The sequence below is a fragment of the Cyanistes caeruleus genome, chromosome 2 (assembly GCF_971803275.1).
Source record: "Cyanistes caeruleus chromosome 2, bCyaCae1.hap1.1, whole genome shotgun sequence".
Classification (NCBI taxonomy): Eukaryota; Metazoa; Chordata; class Aves; order Passeriformes; family Paridae; genus Cyanistes; species Cyanistes caeruleus.
This window is the reverse complement of record NC_141702.1, coordinates 109798808-109818277: the sequence shown is the minus strand read 5'-3', so window position 1 is coordinate 109818277 and position 19470 is coordinate 109798808. Positions and strand designations below refer to the sequence as shown.

Genomic DNA, 19470 nt, shown 5'->3' with positions numbered 1-19470 from the left:
GTGCTTATGATAGCTTTCTGCTGTGCTTTAGACATACAACATTCTAATCAGAAATTTTTATTTTTTTTTCCATAATAATAGCAAAGAAAAATAAATTTCAGTAGCCAGCAATGTTTTTTATTGTTAGAACTGTTTGTTAGCATTTGTGAGGAAGGTCAAAAGTTTTATGGGTGTATTGACATCCTGTAATTTCTGGGTTTTGAGGTTTTTCCTTGGTTCGGACACCTTCACTTTCCATCACTAATGGTGGTGTGTCTTTTTAAAAAAATAAGCTGTCACAATATTCTGAGAAACCTGAAGGTAGAGCTTGCATGCTTGAAAAGATTATCAAAAAGCTCAGCTTTGCTTTCCTTTTGTCTTTTATAATTTTAAAATTTTTTTAAGTGCAAACTCATAGGCTTTAAATTTGTTGCCTTTCCCCCACCTTATTAAGCCCATTATTCCTGTTAGTTTGTCTTTTAATTTAAAGAGAAATGGCAGAACATCCCAAATCTTTGCTTCTGGGTACAGTCAGACTGTGGAGTGCTGTAGCTTTTCCTGAGCTGAATCTTTGCTGATGGAGGCTTGAATACCTTGCTTCATCCTAGCTTTTTAAGGCAAATATTTAAGAAGGTTTGCTTAGTGTTTTATTCACCTCTCTCTCCCACTTTTCCATTGATACAAATAGGAATATTTAGTAGCTTTGGCCAGATTTTGAGATTTGGGTAGCTTTTTCTGTCTCTGCCTTGTGGGCAAATTATTCAGCTTTCTATGTATTCTGGTAGCATTGTTTTTTTCCTGTGAAAAATCACTCGCCTGATTTGTTGCAAGAACCCAGCAATCTTTAGCCCATTCAGCTCAGCTCTGGGTCACCAGAGGGAGTTCATGAAGCGTGGGCTGTCACAGTTTGACAAGTGTTTGGGGAAAGAATTAAGCAGACAGCTGTGTTAGGCAGCATGTCTTTTCTAGGATGAGGAGAAGGGACTGGGATCTTCTGGAATTTTCTTGGGATCTTCTGTAGCCTCTTTGCTGTTCATATATCTGGGACATGACTAAAACAGTCCCTGATTTCAAATTATTTTAAGTCAAGTGATGAACATTTTGGATGCCACAGTGATGAGAGCGGTAGGAGAAGGTATAAATTTGCCTGTTGCATCTTCTGTACCTTTCATGCCATAGAATAGTAGTATACCTTGTATTAATTGACTGATACTTCCACACAATAGATCCAACAACTCTCAATATTTGGGTTTACATGCAGATGGATTTGCACTTGAATTAGAGAAGCTGTCAAAGAACAAATAAGACTTTCCTACCGTGTCCCAATAGCTGAAAGATCAGATTGTCTTTTGAAACATCAAAAAGCAAATTGTTTCTTTCACAGACATGGCATGTGTCAGTAACAATTTATTCCACTGCTGGATGCCTGCAAAATTGCTGAGTCCTTCATCCTTATAAAAATATATTCTGCGTGGCTCTGTGCAATAGAGTACCTTCATTATTTTGAATGAGTGATACTTGTGTTTAGCCTCAGCTGTTGCCTCAGTACCGTGCAGCTGCTTGGAATAAATCACATTTTAAGACTAGTAGTTGTTTTCCTAAGTAATCCAGTGATTATTTAGGAAAACAAGCACTACTACTTTGAATATCTCTCCTTTCCTACTTCTTTCCCCAGCTGTGTATGCTGATCCATGATGCCATATGGTCTGGAATATCCCTTTGGTCAGTTGGGGTCAGCTGTTCCAGCTGTGTCCCCTGCCATCTTCTTGTGCACCCCCAGCCTCCTTTCTGGTGGGGTAGTGCTATATTGCAGTTTTGTTTTTGAAGGGGAGACTAGAATATTTCTTCAGATAGAGCAAAGGTTCAAAATTTTAAGGAACTTTTTGTAATAGACGGTGAAGGAATCTAGTAAAGCTAATTTCATTTTCCAGATCTTTCCAAGGGCAAAAGTTTTCAGGAGCTGGTTGAAACTAAAATTCTCTGAGAATGCAGTTTACCATGCAGTTTTTGTACATGATATTTTCAGTTGTTTTATGAAACAAGTTGGGGGTGGGGGGGAAAGAACAATGCCTTTATATTTGTGTCTTGTTTCCAGGATTTGGGTTTGACTTTTTTTTTTTAAGATGTTTGCTTAATCACTAGAATAGAATAGGAAGATGTATTTGGAGGATTTGATTTTTCTCTTTGTGTTGTTTTGCAGTGAACTCATCCTGTTAAAAGTGCCAAAGGGAGGGATCAGTAATTCAGACACTAAGAGTTCTGGCAAATACTACTCTTTCCACTGGCTTTCAGTCGAAGATCTGTTTTCAGGATTGGATGAATTTTCTATAATTCAACTTCCCTTTTCTCTACAGAGTACCTAGAGTGAAGCTGAATTAAGAGTTGGCTGCAGATTTCATTGGGAATTCTATACAGCAGTGCCCAGAATAGCCCAAAATGAGTCATGTGATTGCCTGTTTGCCCATGCAGGTTTGTTCACTACGCAGAATCCAGGAGAGGGTAAACCCCTGGATATGAGCATCTTTTCAGGTTGCATTGAACTGCACATAAAGCAGGTTTTGCAGCAAACCTGTAAAGAACTCACATTAATCTTGTAGTGGAAAATTGAGTGTTGCTGCTCAAGCTGTCCAAAAGCTGCTGGTACCAAGTCCAAATGGAGAGGAGAGCCTGAGAACTCAAATTCAGGAGCTGAGAGGCTGTCTCTGTGTGTTCACACAGCTGAAAGTCTAATAGGTTTCTTCATTTTTTAACTTTTTGACAAGGAACAAGTGAAATAAAATGAAAGCTTAATTGGATTGGGTGGCTCAGGTGGCAGAGGAACAAGAGATTGGATGATCCTTCAGGGCCTGCAAGGAGAAGCCCTGTGCAACACCACTGCCCAGGCTTTCTGCAGGAAAGGAAGATGAGTGCTCTTAATGATCCTACCTGGGCTAGAAACCATCTCTTGTTCAAAGCAAGGCTAGCAAGGAAATCTGGAAGACTTGCCAGGGGCCTGATATCCAGACTGTCCTGCCTTTTGCATGGCTGCTGTATTGTTTCTTTGTGCTCCTGTTTTACTTGGGACTCCACTGCAGTTTCCAAGGTGTAGAACAGGTTGTTTTGTCTACAACTCTGTTTACCCCCCAAAAATCATCCCAGTCCCTTAAATTGCCTTTGGCCCTCATTTTTTTGAATCTTTTGCTCATGTCTATATCTACCTCCTGATTTTATGCTCTTGATCCTCATCTGAGGGAACAAATGTATTAATTTTTTTTTTAAATATGTTTTCTGTTAGTAAAGTGGGGGGATGTGTTCTTGTTATGCCATATATTTTTTTTTTTCCTCTACCACCCATAAAGTCACTTCTGTCACCTGGTGATCAGGAGGTACCTTGTGTGATCAAGGTCTTGGCTTTCCACATCCTGTGTTCCAAGTTCCTGCTGGGAGACCACTGCTGGTTTGCAGTTTGAAGAGCTGAGGACATGAGGGACTCCAGATCAAGTCAGAGTGACAACATTCACTGAGCAAAGAGAGCCTCATACTCTGGTGTCTGTGGGCATTTTGTTTCACTCTTGCCCCAGGCAAATCACAAAGGGCACATGGGCTGTGGGTGTGTTTGTCTATAGATCCTTTTGGGACTGCAAGCACAGCCTGTGTGTTTTTCTGATAAATGTTATCCTTGCTCCACTGCAGCTCTGATGGGACCAGTTTTAGTCTCTTGTTTCACCCTTGGCCTGCCCTTTCACCCTGGTAGCACATCTGATCAGGAGATGCTAATGGAGACACTCCTGGTGTAGAAATGATTCAGATGATCTGCAGCAGAAACTATTTTAATCTGAATCTAGATGCAAGAGCATGCCACAGGATTGGGGTGATTGGACTTTGTTCATGAAACCTCCCAAGTTTGCCTGAGAGGAGGGAGCAGCTCTCAGGAGAAGCTGTCATGAGTGGACCCCCAGCTTCTCCTCACCAGTGAGATACTCACACTGTGCCCAAATGTAAAATGTGCTTGTTCTGGATGAATGTAGGACCTTCATCCAGGTGTAAGTTACCAGGAAAACCTTCTGTCACACTTCCTAGGAAAGACTTCCTTCTGTCAGACTTTGGTACGTCTGGAGAGGGAATGTACTTTTCCATGTTCACTTCAGGAAAGTGGATGAAGCAAAAACTCCTTCATGTTTTGCCTGTGTTTGGACAGATGTTGGGCAAAAGCCTTTGGTAAATGCAGGGGGGAAAATGTGGTGTCAGGGATTTTGTTTTATTTTGGGCTGACTTGGGGTTAGATGTTCTGTGTTGTGTGAGGTGTTTTGTTGTTTTGAGGTTTTCTTAGACATTGCTTTGATTGTTCCAGGAAATAAATTTCTGATCTTCTTAGATATCTTCAGTTTGCAGCTGCATATTTTTTACATCACTTGTATTTTCCAACTAAGACCTTCTGAGTTTTCTGGTGAAAAGCTGGTGACAAGTATGTTGCTTTCACATGAGTACACCAAAATTTCCTTTTGCAGGGCATATATTTCCTGAAATAGCTTTTCTGCCAAGCAAGAGGAGTTTAATTTAGCTGAACTGCTCACTGAAGATTTACCTGATAATTTCATAATGTCTGTACTTCAGTGTATATTCTTGGATTTATCAGGGGAAAAGCTGTCTGGTGGATAGAAGCTTTGCCCTGGTTACATTGTAAGTAGACATCTCCCTGGAGATGAGGTGTAAATGTCGTGTTGCTGATTAGCATCTGACATGGGGCTTGGGAGCAAAGAAAGGGATGCCTCGGTTCAGTCTCCAAAAAGGAGAAACTGGAATCATTGCTGAGCAGTGAGAGCGTTACTTGGACAATATCCTCCTCAGTGTCTTCTGCTCCTGGTTCCAGCTTGTGGCTGGGCCATGAGAAGTACTTTGCCACCCAGGTCTCTGAAGAGCCACTCTTTTGATGTGCTCTGGTTGTGCCTGGAGGAGTTAAGACCTGGCTCTATTGTCTTCTTAAGTGAGTAGGATCTTTATTCTGTAGAAGTGAAATCCTGGCATGTGCAGAATTCCCTTGGGAGAGCTCTTTCTGGCTGCAGCAGGATCTAGGCCCCAGGCAAGAAAACTTGCTAGAAAGCCCCATCTTGCCTGGCTGCTCTTCCTTACTGGGAAGGTGGTGAGGGCAGAGTGTCTTGGTTTAAGACAATTGAAGGCATGGACACTCCAAAATGAGTTACCTCCCCTTTTAGCTTTAACTATTCCCTTCTTGCCAGCAGGGAGAGGTGAATGGGCGTAGATCTAAGTGAAAAAATAACTAGACAAAATGTTTTAACAAAACCACGCTTTTCTCATTGAAGAGAGCTAAGTTAGATTTCAACTGCTCAGCAGTTAAATGTCAGCTATCCTTTAGTGGTCTCCCTTTGTCTTCCACAAATCCATTCCAGCTATGAAAATAGGTGGTAGGTGCTGATGTAAGGGTGGCTGTGGAAAGTTTGGCTTAATCTGAGAGTAGGGACCAATGATCAGATTAGTGATTAGCCCAAACAGAATGTTGTGTGGGTTTTTTTGCCCAAAGTTGTGAGCATAGGTTGGTTGGTCCGAGGCTTTGCTACTCACTAATGTTTTTCTAAAGCCCCTGTTTTGTATAATTTCCTCTGCTGGTCCTTTGCTGTTTCTGCATTTCTTACTTAAGGAAACTGGGATTGAGGTGTGGAAATGTCACTGGAAGCCTTGATGGAGTTCTTTACCTCTTCATTGTCAAATTTGCTGTGGGAAGTATAAAAATGTGTTGAACCTTTGAACATGGGCATGTTGCAGCCACAGCAGGGTGACAGTGTCTTAGTAATATGTTTTTGCCCCTCTTGGAAAGTGACAGTTGCTTTAGCTTGTGAAGAAAAGGGCTTTAATTTTGGTACTACAAGTTTCTGGAGTCTAGAATGTGGTTCCAGGGTTAGAGGAGGCAGACAGACGGTTAGTAGTGTGGTGAAGGGAGGTTTTGGATGAATGAGAGGATAGCCTCTTCCCTGTGAGCACCTTAGCAATCATGCCATAAACTTAGCTGAGCAGGGGAGATTGGAATGTCTCCTTTGTTGCTGTGCTGGAAAACAGTTCCTGAGAGCCTTGGCTTTTGGACCACAAAAGCCAACGAGATTCTGAAAATTTTGGTGCATTATTTCCATCCCAGTTCCATGTGTACGCTCGTTATTCTTGTACAAATGCGTAAAAACCTGGTCTTTAGGCTTTCTATGTGACAATTTCAACTAGCTGACAGTGGCTAAACCCTCTTAGCACTAGTTTAGAGCAAGTTTAGTGTGTCAGCTCCAAGAATTGCCAATGGGAGATTAATAATTTCATGCCTTTTGGGAAAATTGTTCTCTGATTTCAGCTGCCTGCAGTTCCCAGTACTGAGAACTGTTTGCTCACTGGCATGGAACATGATTCTTGCTCAAGACTGTCTGCTGAAAAGCAACAGAAATTGTGTCGCCTGAAGGGTGGATTTTAGTTCTTGATTGCAGGGCTGGTTGAGAAACCTCAGTGCACATGAGATGTTGGTCAACTAAACCATTCCAAGTACACCTTCATGTAAACATATGGGCATATATAGGCATACATATGAATGTGTGTTTGGTAGTTATTCTGATACAATAAAGGGAATTTTGAGATACATTGCATAACTAGCTGCTGTGTGTTACTTGATTGTTTGTTTCTTTTGTTGGTTAGTATTTTTTCTGCAGCTTGTTCTTCCTAATCAGAATACTCAAGAGAAAATCAAGATACAGTGTTGGGGCAATTATTAGAGAATAATGCTGCAGATTATGAATTTTATAACTTAGGCTTGCTTTCCAGGGCATTGAGAGGTATGGACCATTTTAGCTGGACAAGGCAGAATGTCTGTTCCTGTCTGTACATGAGATCATGTGTAACTTTATCAGTCTCATTACACACAGTTCCACAAAATATGTGAAAATCTAACAGAGCAAAATCTGATAGTGATCTAAATGGGAAGTATGGTTGGGCTACTTTTTGGAGATGAACATGTGATACGCATTCTGGAGGTTCTGAAATCTGTTAAGTTAGCAGGAAAAAACAGCTCTTGTTATAGAGTCTTTTAAAATGTAATCAGTAGGGAGTTTCTATTCCCTTTTTCTAAGCTGTATGTCATCAGCTGGTATTTTGGTTACTTCTGCTTCTCTCAAACAACTGAAGCTACACAAGCTGTTTGAAATTAGGTTTTGTTTAAAGTATAAATGACCAGATTTAAAAAAACACCAAGCACACGGATTGTTGTGAAAATTGCTCCATAAAAATTCTGCTGTGTTCAGCTCTTTCTATTTTTCTTTTACACAGGCGATATGGATTATGGTTTCGATTGAGGAAGTTGATACTCTGGTTGCTGGGAATGTACATAGCCATCCCGTTTCTAGTAAAACTTTGCCCTGCTATTCAGGCAAAGCTGGTCTTCCTAAACTTTGGTAAGTGACTCAGTTGGGTGGGTGGGTGAGGGGACAAGGGGAAGGGTGTGCTTGTCTTTCATTTGTTTGCCTTCACTTTCACCCTCCACGTGAACAGCTTGTGAAGGACACGAAGTTTGACGGGTTGTAAACTTCCCCAGACTGTGGTTTGGAAAGCATTCTCTGTGGCCCTGGTGGTTGCTGTAGCATGTCTTTATATAAATAGAGTGACCAAACTGAAGCCAATTTTCAGCCAAAAGAGTTTTCCTTCAGGAATACTGTGCGATGTGTCAGGTGTGTTTTTCTGAAGGGTTCCACACAGTTGCATGAATACACAGCAAGCAAGTGAAATTAAATCCAGCAATTATTTTTGCATTTAAACCTTGCTTATATTTTGTAATGAAGTTATGAAAAATATCTTCCTCTGACTGTGGAAGCTAAAGGGACCAACTATGGATACCTTGATTTTTATATAACTTTGCTTATTTTGATTGAATGCTTTGCATGTTCTCACACCTTGGATTGTGGTTGCTGTGAAGTGTGCACATGTGCAGGGCAGCTCTTGTGCTTTGATTGTCAGAACTGACAGCTACAAAACCTGAACAGTGCAGGTTTCAGTGATTATGCTTTTGCAGAGCTTTGTTTGAAATTGGGTCTCACTGAAGCTCCTGCCTCTGCTCATTCACAAGTGACCAAAATAATTGTCCTGCAGCATGTTCTTGTTGCTGTATTTGCAAGGTTTCCTCGGTATGGTCTACTATTTAGAGTAGACTCTCTGTTTAGAGTCAGAGCAGAGATTTCAAAAACCTGCCCTGCAGGTGGAGAGTCATGAGTAGCATGGAGAGTCATGAGTAGCATGGAGAGTGGGAGAAGATGGACCAGCTTTGCCCCAGTGGTTTTGGAAGTTCACCCCTGAACAAATACAAGACCTTGGTAAAGTGGCACAATATTTGGAAGAAAATCACCATGGCAGTTCCAAAGAGGGGGAAATTCCTTCAATGTGTTGGGCCCTGGCTGCTAATTATTTGACTCTGCTCATTACTGGACAGCATCCTCAGGGGGAGGGGAAGGAAAGCAGAGCAGCAGGCACCATGGCCACTCAAACTGCAGCTGAACCAAAGATGAACCTGTGCCAGGAGCAGTTGGCCCTGTACAGAACAAGAAATTCAAGACCAGATCAGTTTGTGTAGTGAGTGATGAAGAAGAAAGAAGCAGGACCCTCACAACCAGAGGAAGAGGCAGGGCCAGAGATAATCACCTGATCCCTACAACCAGTTGAGCTGTGAGGTGAGTCCCTGGTTACCTGGCTGCTCCAAGGAAGCCAAGCAACTGTGGTTCCTGTTCCAGGATGTTCAGGCCGTGGCTGGGGATTGGGAAAAGACCAGAAACACTCAGTCTCTGGAAATGGCTCCTGTCAAGCATGAGGGAAAGATATCTTTGCAAGGATGACCTTTTAGTGCACCAAAAGAAGTGGAACACCATGGAGCAAGGTATCCAGTACCTGAGAGAATCAGCTGTGCTGGAGGTGATCTGTAAGGACTCAAAGAAGGAGCAGTCCTGTGTAAACCCAGATGACATCCAGCGTGCACAAACCATGTGTTGGAAGTTCCTGTGGAGCACAGCAGTGTTATGTGTCAGCTCATTGGCACTGATATGGTGGAAAGGAAGAGACTAAAAAATGGACAATTTGGTCCCCAAACTCCAGCCATATGAAGAAACCATCTCCTCCCTGGTATGGACCTGTGTCTCATCCATGGAAAGACTGTCCAAGGAATTAAAAAATTTAAATTAAAGAAGAAATTAAAGAGGGCCACCAGCAATTCAAGGAGGAACTGTCCCATGTCCTGCCAATACAGACCAGAGCCTCTGTTACAGTGAGAAGGCGCTTCTCTGCTTGAGAGAGAGGGGTCACACCATGAGGTACCCTGTGGTTTGACCTGCATGGGTAAAATGTCAGTGGTGCCACCATAAAGCAATTTTATTCATTCCTTCAGTAGCAGAGTGTAGGCCACAGTTTGCCTTTACCTGGAGAGGTGTGTACACCTGGAAACTACTGCCTCAGGTGTGGAAACACAGTCTCACCATCTGCCATGGACAGATCCAGACTGCACTGGAAAAGGATGAGGCTCCAGAACATCTGCAGTACATTGATGACTTCATCATTTGGGACAATACAGCAGAGGAGGTTTTTGAGAAAGGGGAGAAATCCAGATACTCCTGAAGTCCAGCTTTGCCACAAAACAAAGTAAGGTCAAGGGACCTGCCCAAGAAATTAAGTTTTTAGGAGTGAAATGGCAAGATGGATGTCATTAGATTCCAATGAAACATGGTCAACAGAATAGCAGCCATGTCCCCACCGACCAGTAAGAAGGAAACACAGCTTTCCTAGGAGGACAGCCAGACTCTAAGCCCTCTCTATCTTGTGACATGGAAGAAGAATAATTCCAAGTGGGGCTCTGAACAGCAGCAAGTTTTTTAACAGATCAAACAGGAGACTGCCCACGTAGCCCTTGGGCCAGTTAGAACAGGACAGGATGTAAAAAAAGTGCTCTGCTGCTGGGGAGAATGGTCCTTCCTGGAGTCTCTGGCAAAAGGAACCTGGAGAGACTCAAGGGCAACTCCTGGGGTTCTGGAGTTGGGGATACAAAGGATCCAAGGCCTGAATTTCTGGCTGATGTTAAATCACCACAAAGGCACAGAGGAGTTGCAGTCTGAGGGTCCACATTTGTCAAGTTAACATTGGCTGTTGTCTGCATTGGTTTTTATGCTTGTGTCAAGTTTAATGATTTTTTGGAGGGTAGGTGAAGTGAGATTTGACTGCCAGCATTATCAGTATTTCTTTTTGTGTCACTAGCACAAAAGCTTTGGTGTGTTAATTGCTGTACCACTAAATCTCAAGGAGACAGATTTCCTGGTTCTGTCGTAGTGGAGCTCCATTTTTTGGGAAAAGACCGAACCCAAATCAGCTAACCCATGCCACTGATGCAGCAGAGATTTATAAAGCAGACTGGACAGAGATGGTTAAATGTTTGTCAAATGAAGCTTTGTCTGTCTCCCCTATCTTTTCTTAATTTTAGCCTGTTCCCTATTTTTTTGGTGGTTGCCTGTGTCTTCTTACCTTGCTGTCTTTGCTGTTCATGTTTTAAATCACTGCTGTAGCAAATTCATCCTTCTACACAAAACGGTCTTCCTAGACAGCAAATCTCTCCACTGCCTTGGTGAAACAAGTTTTTGTAAGAAAATAAAGGTAAAAATTAAAATATTTCTTCTTTTTTTTTTTTTAATTTCAGTGAGGGTCCCATATTTCATTGACTTGAAAAGACCACAGGATCAAGGTTTAAACAACACCTGTAATTATTACTTGCAGCCAGAGGAGGATGTAACCATTGGAGTCTGGTAAGGAATCCAGTTCTGTGCAGTATGTGCTATGCATCTTTATCCTTCTTTTTGTTCTCGGTGTTGCCTATTCAGTCTTTTTGCTGTGCATGCTCTCATTTGTGGATGTTTGTATTTTCCTCTGCCAAGTGACCGAGTTCATGTTGAAACGTATGCAAATCTCTGGGGCTCATCTGAGCTTGGATCAGTAATGTACAAAACACGTTCAGACAACCTGTGCATTCAGAGAAACATCAAAATTTGGAATCATAAAGGTTACAGGTCTGCATCACTACAAAGATCTTGCCTCCAGATCAGACCAGACCCATGCAGTTAGACATTTTGTCATTCAATTCTGATTCATATTTTGTTTTGCAAAATACATGTGGGGGAAGATAGGAAAACAGATCAAAGTGTTCAGAGTAGGAGGAGGAAAATTCAGTTCATAAAACATATGTAAGATTTGGAGAGTGGGTGAGAACGGAACACACAGTTTACTCTCTTCACAAAACAAGTGTCAGTGTCAGAGCTCATTTGTCATTTCTTTCTCACAAAGATGATTTTCTGGTCCCAGGTAGGGACAACTCATTTTAGCTCCTTGTTACCCTGAATCCTGTCTGGAATGGAGGGAAGGGGGTGTTCCCTTAAAAGAGACAGTGATGTTCAATCTGTGAAGTGCAGGATTTGGAGTGTGCAGTTGTGTGTGCAACTTAGATGTGTCCTTCAATGCAGTAGAGATTCTCTCTTTACAGAGTATATAACCTTTAAATGGGATAGAGATATTCTTATAATTAGGACAACTTCTTTCCTTTAAGTAAATTTTAGTGAAAGACATGTTTAGAAACTTGAAAACTTCAGTCTGTCCAGGATAGGCTGATAAATAGTTGTTTGATTCTTCACCTGGACAATTAAAATTCTACTTGTGAAGCTGTAAAATGAGTTTTTATTGCAGTTTTGGGATTTGTACTTTGTTTTCCTTGAGACTGTACTGCGTATCTTTGCTAAAACAGAACTGCCAGCTTGTGGTAGCAATTCAGAGGCTGTCATTTGCCTTGATATGTATGGAAGATTTTCACAAAAGTTTAGAACCTTGTTTTTAAAAGCCAGTGCAAGGTCGTGTGTTTGGTACATTTGTGAAACAAAATCCTCAACCTGCTTTGTTTGTAAGTTTGCAAAAGTCTTGGGACAGAACAGTTGAAGAACTTTTGAGTTTCACAGTTACTGAGACTCTTTACCTCTTCAAGACCTTGGTGTCTGCTGGCTGCATGCAAACAAGTAGAATTTTTACATTGCTTTCTCTCTGTTAGTTTGTCCTCTGAGCTTTACATCTGGGGAGGATCTGTGTGGTAGGTGCAAGCTTGTCTGCCTTTCAGATAGAAAGGCATGTGGGTACTTAAGTTACTTCTGATGGCTGTGAGCCAGCCCCTTCCCAACAACTGAGATGGTTATGGGCATGTACTTGCTTTGTGTTTGTATTCTAATTATCCAGTTTAATTGCCTACCTTCTGTTCAGTCTGTCATTCCTCTGTCATTCCTCCACCAGCATTGAATTCTTTCTTGCAGGCCACCTAGGTACCTTATCTGCAGAAGAACTGCTGTGAGTTAAAAATTCCTGCCTCTTGTAGATTTTGACTTTTTCAGATAAAATGTTACACCTTCAAGAACCTTGTGCCTGAAAACAAAACATGATCATCTCCTCAGAGCCTGGGCTCCCCCTTTTTCTCAGATTGGCTGTAGTCAGATATGTCTCTTAATCTCTACATATTCTTTCTGAGCCCAACTGCCTTTGATTATTCTGAACATCTGCTGACATAGCAGTGAATCTTGTTTATGATATATAAGTATGTTAACTGAAGTAATTAAGTGCCATAAAAGCTGAGGAACTGTAATTCTTTTCCCAGAGCAGCAGGAAGTTCAGTAATTGTGCTTTGAAGTTTGATGCCTTGCACAGACAGCCCTAAGTTTTGAGGGCGATGGTGACGGGAGGTGAAAATGTACAAAGAATTGTAGCCACTGCCTTTTCAATGTGGTCATTTGTCAGCTAATCAGGAGAGTTTTATGAAAAGTGTGTGTGAGGTGTGTAGTCCTGAGTGAAGGAGTTGAACAGAAAATCTCAGAATTCAAGTGGCAGACACTTCAGTGTTGAGTAGCAGCAGGACAGTGTAAATTTTCCTTCTGTACACAGGCACACGGTCCCTGCAGCCTTGTGGAAGAATGCCCGAGGGAAGGACCAGCTGTGGTTTGAAGAAGCTTTGGGCTCCAGCCATCCTGTAATCCTTTACCTGCACGGCAATGCAGGAACAAGGTGAGCCACAAAACACTGATGGCTTTGTTTCAGGATGTGTTTTCCTGGCTTGTCACAGCTTCAGCACATTGAGAAAGACAAACTCCTTTGGGGCTGTACTGATAGGACAAGGGAAAATGGTTTTAAACTAAAAGAGGGTCAATTTAGACTGGATACAGGGAAGAAGTTGTTTGCAATGAGGGTGGTGGTCAAACACTGGAACAGGTTGCCCAGAGAGGAGGCAGATGCCCCATTCCTGGAAACATTCATGGTCAGGCTGGATGGGGGTCTGAGCAAACTGATCTAACTGAAGATGTCCCTGCTTGTTGCAGGGGATTTGGACTAGATGGCCTTTAAAAGTCTCTTCCAACCCAAACTATTCTATGATTAAAACCGAAATAAAATCTAAGATTAGTTTGGTTCTTCTCCTTTTAAAAGAAGGCACATATGTTTTATGGAATGATCCCTCTCCATTTATTGAATGTTGGAATAGATTTATTGCAGTTATCAGAGATACCTGATATTATAGTTTACCTTGTATCCTCTGCTAGAAGCCAGGAGGTTGTGACCCTTCCTAAATCAAGTGATGAGAAGCACTTCTTTTCAGCATAGTAGTCTCTGAATTGAGACATGGGATGGTATTAGTGCTTCTGTATATGTGACTCATAGGCATTAAATAAACCTTCCAGTTCCTTTTGTGTGTTTATTTTGGTAATTAACACATCCTGAGGAAGGGAAATCAGAAGGAAAGAGGAAGGTCATGTGCTGACCTTGTTTCATTATTGCATCTGTCCAGGACATTTGTCTGGACCAGGAGCACTTCTAAAATTTGAAAATTTATGGTTGACTGTTTATTGGCTAAAGTTGTAGGTTAGTTCTCTGTACTTTGTTGCTGGATGCTAAAACCATTAATGCAGTATGAAGATATTTCTCAAGATAATATTCTTCCTGCCGCCTCTCCACATATTACAGTGCTTTTGTTAGTTTATTAGAACACGGTCTTTTCTCTTAAAAATATTCGTTTTACAAAAGAGTATCAACCCCATGCTGAATTTGGAGTGTCAGTTCTTGGGACATTTTTTCTTGATTGCATGTTCTTTTGAAGCTGATGTCAGCCCATAGATTCTCTGCAAGAGCAGCAACATTGCAGGAAAACAAGTTCCATGATGTAAACTAAAACTGTTTTAGCTGTGCTGGTAGTGAAGGTTTGCTAGCCTCTACATCACAAGAACATTTTTCACACAAGTTCTTGTCTCAGCAGTGTGCTTTTCTTGGTACAAGGGCACGGTGTGGAAGATGTGTGCTGCAACCCAGGAAATGCATGAGCAGATGGGTTTTGTCAAAACTGCCCTTGCCTTCTTGTGCTGATGCACTGCAAGGTTTAATCAAATTGTAGTATTGTTTTTAAAATATTTCTTCACTTCTTTTTTTTTTTTTTTTTTTTTTGCTTTTGCCTTTATTTGATGTAGCAAATGATACAAAGGGAAGCTATTCTGCAGCTTAATGGTGGCGATTTGGGGCCGATATCTCTGCTGTGTGTGTATTGATTAGATTTCCTTCTCAACTCCCCCAAGTGCTCCTGAGATAAAGGACTGAACCAGGGATCAGTTACATATTTCACATTTGACTCTGTGCATTGGAGGAGCTGGAGGTGTCTTGGCATTGCCATTTCAGATTTAATGTGTGTCACTATATGTTTGTTTCTGTGCTGCACGTTCAGTTGTGTGTCCAAGGACTGCTTTACTGCTGCATTAACCACGAGTGAAAGGCACTGCATTCCTGGTTTGACTTGAGTGATCTGGGGCTGAGGCAAAAATACCATGTGTACTTGATCCCCTTAGGAAAAAATCCTGTTACACTTTAAGCAAAGCATGAAAAAGCACAAATGTGTGCATGTGAAAGGTGACTTTTCAAACAAATGGATCCTCATGTTCAGGCTTGTATGATTCACAATCACTTACAAGCAACCTCTTGCATCTTGCCCTGTTCTTTACTGCATTAGGTAGTTTGTAGCACAGTTGGACCTGACAGCTTTTGGCTGGCAAGTTCTTAGAGGGAGATTTGGCATTTTGGCTTAGAGACTGCACTAACCAAGCCAGTCATGGTATGAAAGTTTTAGAGTTTTCATGAGTGTGAGAGTACATTTACTGTAATACCAATACTAGACCAAAGTTTGAATATGGATTAGCCATGTCATGTTGTGCATATGTCTTAAGGTATGTAATACTGAAATTTCAGAAAATTCACATTAATTTCCATTGTCTAGCTTTCAGTTTATATTTATAAATAAAAGCAGATTCTTCCCCTGGACTTATTTACAGTGTTCAGCTCTGCTTTTCTCTGCTCACATTTTTGCACATGTCCTTTCTTTCCTTGTGCTTGGAGCCAGGTGAGAAAATCTAAGGGCCACCTGCTTGGCTTAATGTCATGATTTCTGCTGGGAGCATCAAACTTTTGAGAGTCAGGACCACTGGCTGGGGCAGCATTTGTGGCAAGAGATCATTTTTGCAAAGCAAAAAGGGACAGACTGTTCTGGGTGCATTACAGACTTTGGAAAAAGCAGATAGCAGGGTGGGTTGAAAAGTTCATTTTTACCTGCTGTGAGGCAAGATTTACATGGAGAAGTTGACTTCAAAATTATGTCCTTCATACCTCAATGAAGCCTGGCTGTCTCCTTGAAGCCTGTGACAAAGCATTTATGGTGTTCATGTTTGGCATGTTTTTATTAGATTGCTTGAGGCAATTGGGAAATATGTTTCTGGAAACTTAAATGCTCAAATGTGGTTGGTTTGAAGGTTTTTTGTGTTTGTTTCTTTTTGTTTGATTGTTTTATGTTTTTCTTTCTTTTTTCCTCTCCTTTTCTCTTCATCAATCACTCTTGCCAGAGGAGGGGATCACCGGGTGGAGCTTTACAAGGTAGGTGGCTGCCTGTGTTGTCCAAACAGCTGCATTAACACATCAGGTGTGCACAGAGTTGAGAAGACTGCTGATACAGCCCACTGCCACACAGGGCTCTTGGGGCTCTGTGTCCTTTAAATAGAGATTTAAATATATGGGAAAAGGGATCTGTAAGCTGTGAGCATACTTCTCCCATCTTCAAAGATGTTTGAAAGGTCTTCTGTTTGCTGTTGTTAACTGCCAGTTCCAGCTGAGCTAACCAACACAGTTTCTGGGAAAAATCAAAAGTTTTATTTAATTACAGCCCCAGTTTGACTGATTAGCTTAGTACTAATCTAAGGTACCATTTAAGAGTATTCAGTCTGGATTTCATCTTTACCCATGGCACAGCACATTTGTATGAGTGGTGCCATCTCATGTGCAGAAGGTTTTATAGAAAATCCAATGAATTTCCCAGGTGTAGCAATATGGTGTGAGTTATGTGAGAACACAGTTGCTTTGAGTGTTTTCACTAACGATTTTTGAGCTAATTAATTTTATTAAACTCTCTTTTGACTGAAATTCTCACACACAATTTCTTGGTCATGTTTCTAAAAAAACAATAATTGTTTTTGCTGGTTCATTTCAGAGAAGCCTGAGTCTGATTTTTCTTTATAATTTGTGTCAGTGTTGGCACTCATAAAGCTTTATTGCAATTCAATGAAAGATCCCCTGCTGCAAAATCTTTTAAATTCAGATTGCTTAGAGAATAATGTTTAGCAACCCCAAGGAGGCAGGTGATACTTCATTTCCTTTAGGAAAAAAAGATGAGCTAAGTTGCAGAAAATTGGTTGAGGAGACTGTCATGTATGGTGATCTGTTTTGTCATTTTTCTGGGAACCAGCCTCTGCTGCAATGCATTTTGTGTTGGCCAAGACAGGCAGAGGAGCTGGTTTTGATTTTGATGGACAGGAGCAGCAGTGGCTCAGAATATACAGAGTTGGTGTGTTTCTGTGTGTACATATACAGAGAACACAGTTTACCAAAACCCAAGGTTTCTATTCCTGGGTCTGGTATTCTTTGCTTCTGAGAGCATCCAGGCAAGCTGCTTAGTTTGCCTTTTTCAGTCAACGTGAACACACACATGGGCTTAGCAGAACCACTACAGAAACTCCAGGTTTGTGTTTATTCCAGCAGAATGAACCAGTTTGGGATGCTGTCCTTTTTGCTGGTGCTTTTAATAGGCCTTCCATGCAGCCAACACATAGCTAACATGTATAGAAGATAGGTGAGCTCTCAACAGATTAAATAATTTTTAATGGCCTAGGAAAGGTGAGGTTGTATATGATATCTTAGCAGTAAAATCACATTGTAAAGCTAAAAACCAAACTTTTCAGGAAGAAACTTCATCTTCTGCATGTCCAATCAGGGAATTCAACGTGTAAGTGAACATATAAAAATGCCATATAGTGATTCCATTGGAAACAGCTATCTTGGCAGCATCTAATTTGTCTAGTGGGAAGTGCTCTCTCCCTTTCCAGTCAGGTGCCAGTTGTCTCTATCAATTCCACTTGATACTGTGTGCCCCAAAGTGGTTGTGAAATGTTTGTTTATAAATCTACCCAATATATGTAATCTCTTAAAATTGTGCTACAAGTAATGCTCAGCTGACAGGTGTCATTTCATTTGTAGAGTAAAATAGTCCCAGTACCACTAGAAATAGTGCTGGTTTTATATTTCCTCTTTAGGGTATAGCATAATACCAATATTGCTTTTTTAAAAATCATGTATCATGCATAGCCCACAAGAGCAACATTTTAATCCTTTTGTAACTTTTTGTTGATTTTTGTATACCAGAGAGCTGTTAGGTTCATATCAAGCAATGGTAGCTTGGAATGCTTGTATTGGTTTTACCAAGGCACTTTTTCCAAGCAAGTTGGTCTAACATTGAGTGTTTTTAGTTCTTTTTAACAGATTTTATTAGGGTTACCATTGGTTATTAAAAAAATATTCATAATAGAGCAACTGCACATTTTTGATCTATATGTTTAAGCCTTCTGAAACAGGCTCCTATATGTTATGCTTACATTTATGCCAATTCAAGTAACATAATTGAAGCAGTTGTACTCTTTCATTGGAAAATATGAAAGTCTTTGTAGGGGTAACAGTAGGATATTTTCAGATCTTAAGGTCAAAGCTGTTAAAGGGATAATCAACATCTTAGGTAGCCTGATATGAGGTCCAGGAAACAAACGGAGTAAAACCAGTGGGCTGAGATGATTAGGGTTTGGAAAGCTCTGTGCCTTCTACATTGAAACGCTGTAAATTGGCCATTCAACATGTCAATAATTTTATAAAATGAATCCCTGCACCTTGGCCCGATGCAAGAGGATGGCTGGTGTGCAAGGCTCTGTAATGGTTTTCTGAGTGTTTCTCTGCCTTCCAGGTTCTCAGCTCCCTCGGGTACCACGTGGTGACGTTTGACTATCGAGGTATGTGGGCTTCTTTTACAAACACTTGCTGCCAGCTAATTAGGTGTGATTATTGCTTCTCTTTTTTCCACTCATCCAAAGAGTTTCCAGAAATTTCTTTCCAGTGCCTTCCTGTGTAGCACTGCTTCCTGATGTCCCGTTGGGTGGGCTCTGGCTCCTGTGTGTCCTCATGCACAGGGCACATATTTGGGAGCTCAGGAGCAGAGTGAGCCAGGCACACAGGCTGTCACAGCATCCACTTAAGGCATCCCCCAGGTGCACATACAGAAGCTGATGGGCTTGCCTAGGTGTAGCCCTTTTGGATAAGATCTAGTTGACTTTCCTGAGGTCACACAAGGAACTGAACTCGCCTTTACTTCCTCCTAAAAGCTCTTAAGTGAGATGATTTGCTGACAATACTTGGCAGAAGCCATGACTGCTTTGCACCTCTGCACCAGCAGTCAGGCATCTGCTGCTCTTTTTTCACCTTCTTAGTATTTAATCCTTGGCTGCAGTGTACTGCCACTGCAGATACAGGAAAGAAATTAATCCATTGCATTTTTATCAAGAAGACACTTGGGAGAGGTTTATTTGTAGGAGCTTGCCCTGTTTTTCTGTCCTGCTGGCAGCTGCGTCTCTGGCTGCTTATTAGAAGGGATGTGGGGTGCTAGCTTGCTAAGACCATACAACGTGTAGATGTGCTGGATGCAGCCAAAACAGTCAGGAGGGTGGAAAATTGCTGGAGGGCACTGATGGAGCAGCACAGACAAACTGATGTTGCAACAGCTCTGTGAGACACGGTTGGGTTTTGGCCCTAAGCGTCCAATCCGGGGCTGTCGGACTCCACTTACAAATTGGTTACGTGCATGCAGAAACAGGAAAGGTTTGGGAGCTGGGTTGTTGCAGGTGGGTATGTGCAAGAATGCTGTTGTAGCAGTGTTTGAAATCCAGTCCTTGGTTTTGTTGACTAAATCCACAAAAACTCCTTGGCAGACAGCAGTTACCTGGATTAAATGACTGTGAGTCATTAGCCCTTAATCAGGGCTTTCAGCCCCAAATAGTAGAGGTGCACAAACATGTGAGTAGAGTG

At 41.5% G+C, this 19470-nt stretch overlaps 1 protein-coding gene across 2 annotated transcripts in view; it reads left to right on the top strand.

Annotated features, from left to right (window-relative positions):
• The window catches only part of ABHD12 (abhydrolase domain containing 12, lysophospholipase), a 37830-nt gene that overhangs the window by 12267 nt on the left and 6093 nt on the right, over positions 1 to 19470 (top strand). For both annotated transcript variants that reach the window (XM_086879041.1, XM_086879042.1), the window contains exons 2-6: positions 7270 to 7394; positions 10664 to 10769; positions 12934 to 13053; positions 15918 to 15948; positions 18356 to 18401. In XM_086879041.1, the coding sequence (XP_086735167.1) occupies positions 7270 to 7394; positions 10664 to 10769; positions 12934 to 13053; positions 15918 to 15948; positions 18356 to 18401 (428 nt within the window). The remainder of the gene's footprint in view (positions 1 to 7269; positions 7395 to 10663; positions 10770 to 12933; positions 13054 to 15917; positions 15949 to 18355; positions 18402 to 19470) is intronic.